The sequence below is a fragment of the Nicotiana tabacum genome, chromosome 2 (genome assembly GCF_000715075.1).
Source record: "Nicotiana tabacum cultivar K326 chromosome 2, ASM71507v2, whole genome shotgun sequence".
In the NCBI taxonomy this organism is placed as follows: domain Eukaryota; kingdom Viridiplantae; phylum Streptophyta; class Magnoliopsida; order Solanales; family Solanaceae; genus Nicotiana; species Nicotiana tabacum.
Window position 1 is genome coordinate 93207529 of NC_134081.1, and position 1373 is coordinate 93208901.

The 1373-nt window shown below is 39.7% G+C and overlaps 1 protein-coding gene across 1 annotated transcript; it reads left to right on the top strand.

Annotated features, from left to right (window-relative positions):
• Positions 1-208: 208 nt before the first annotated feature.
• Positions 209-706, top strand: LOC142167359 (uncharacterized). Its single transcript, XM_075227524.1, has one exon. The coding sequence runs from the start codon at positions 209-211 to the stop codon at positions 704-706; it is 498 nt and encodes a 165-aa protein (XP_075083625.1).
• The last annotated feature ends 667 nt before the right edge of the window (positions 707-1373 follow it).

Below are 1373 nucleotides of genomic sequence, written 5' to 3' on the forward strand. Positions count from 1 at the left end.
TCATCCTTCAGACACAACAGGTGCGCTGATTATCTCAATTCAACTGACCGGATCGGAGAACTACTCTATTTGGAGTCGTGCGATGCAAATTCAATTGCTTGGAAAGAACAAGCTAGGGTTGATCGACGGAACATAGAAAAAGGAGGATTTTAGCTATGATTTAGGTCATCAATGGGATAGATGTAACGCTATTGTGTTGGGATGGATAATGAGCTCTGTCTCAAAGGAATTGGTGACAGGAATTGTGTATGGAAAGGATGCCAGTGCTGTTTGGGCAGATTTACGAGAGAGGTTTGACAAGGTGAATATGTCAAGGATTTTTCAGTTACATAAGGGAATTGCAACAATTACACAAGGAAATGACAGCGTTTCTGTATATTTTTCAAAACTCAAGGACCTTTGGGATGAATTTGACAGTATGGTTCCTCCTCCCTGCGTTTGTCCGAGATCTAGGAATTTTATGGAACATATGCGGAGGCAGAAGCTACTGCAGTTTTTAATGGGCCTTAATAAGAGTTATGAACAAGCACGAAGTCAAATTTTGATGACTAATCCTACACCAACAGTGAACAAAGCCTATTCTATGATCATTGAGAGAGAGAGTCAAAGAGCGTTGACTAACTCATCTATGACAGGTGAAGGAACAGAACTAACAGCCTTACTAGCTGGTAAAGGAAGCACTTATCAGAAGCAAAGGAAGAATTAGAATCTCCAATGTGATTTTTGCAAAATGAAGGGACGTACTAAGGAAGGCTGCTACAAAATCATAGGCTATCTGACAGATTTCAAAAACAAAAGGAAAGGGAACATGACCACAGCTTACCATGTACAGGCTGAGAATGCTAACCCAAATATGACAGGTTCTAGTGCAGTTGGCAGGCGTGAATTTCTTGATGTAGCTGGCTTATGAGATCTACCTAAAGCACCTCAACTCACCAATGAACAATACAATCAGATCATGAAGCTGCTTAATCAAGATCAGTCAGTGGATGGCTCAGCTAATATGGAAAATATTGTTTACTCCTTCCTAACTTGTGGAGAAAAGGGAAACTGGATAATTGACACAGGAGCAACCAATCATATGGTAGCAGACTTGAGCATGTTATCTGAAGTTAGAGCAGTTAGTCAAGCAAACAGTAAAAGAATACACTTACCAAATGGAGGAATCACCAACGTGTCACATGTTGGGAACTGTAAGATCACAGATACAGGGAAAATAAGAAATATACTCTATGTTCCTTATTTTCAATATAACCTCTTATCAATATCTAAAGTGACTAGAGAACTACATTGTATGGTTGGATTTTATCCTTATTTTTGCATATTCCAGGACCTCTCCAGTGAAAAAGTGAAGGGGATTGGTAGGGAGTAGG

What these genes read in the sequence shown, in the direction of transcription:
- LOC142167359 (XM_075227524.1), top strand. Translation starts at nt 209, where the DNA reads ATGAGCTCTGTCTCAAAGGAATTGGTGACAGGAATTGTGTATGGAAAG.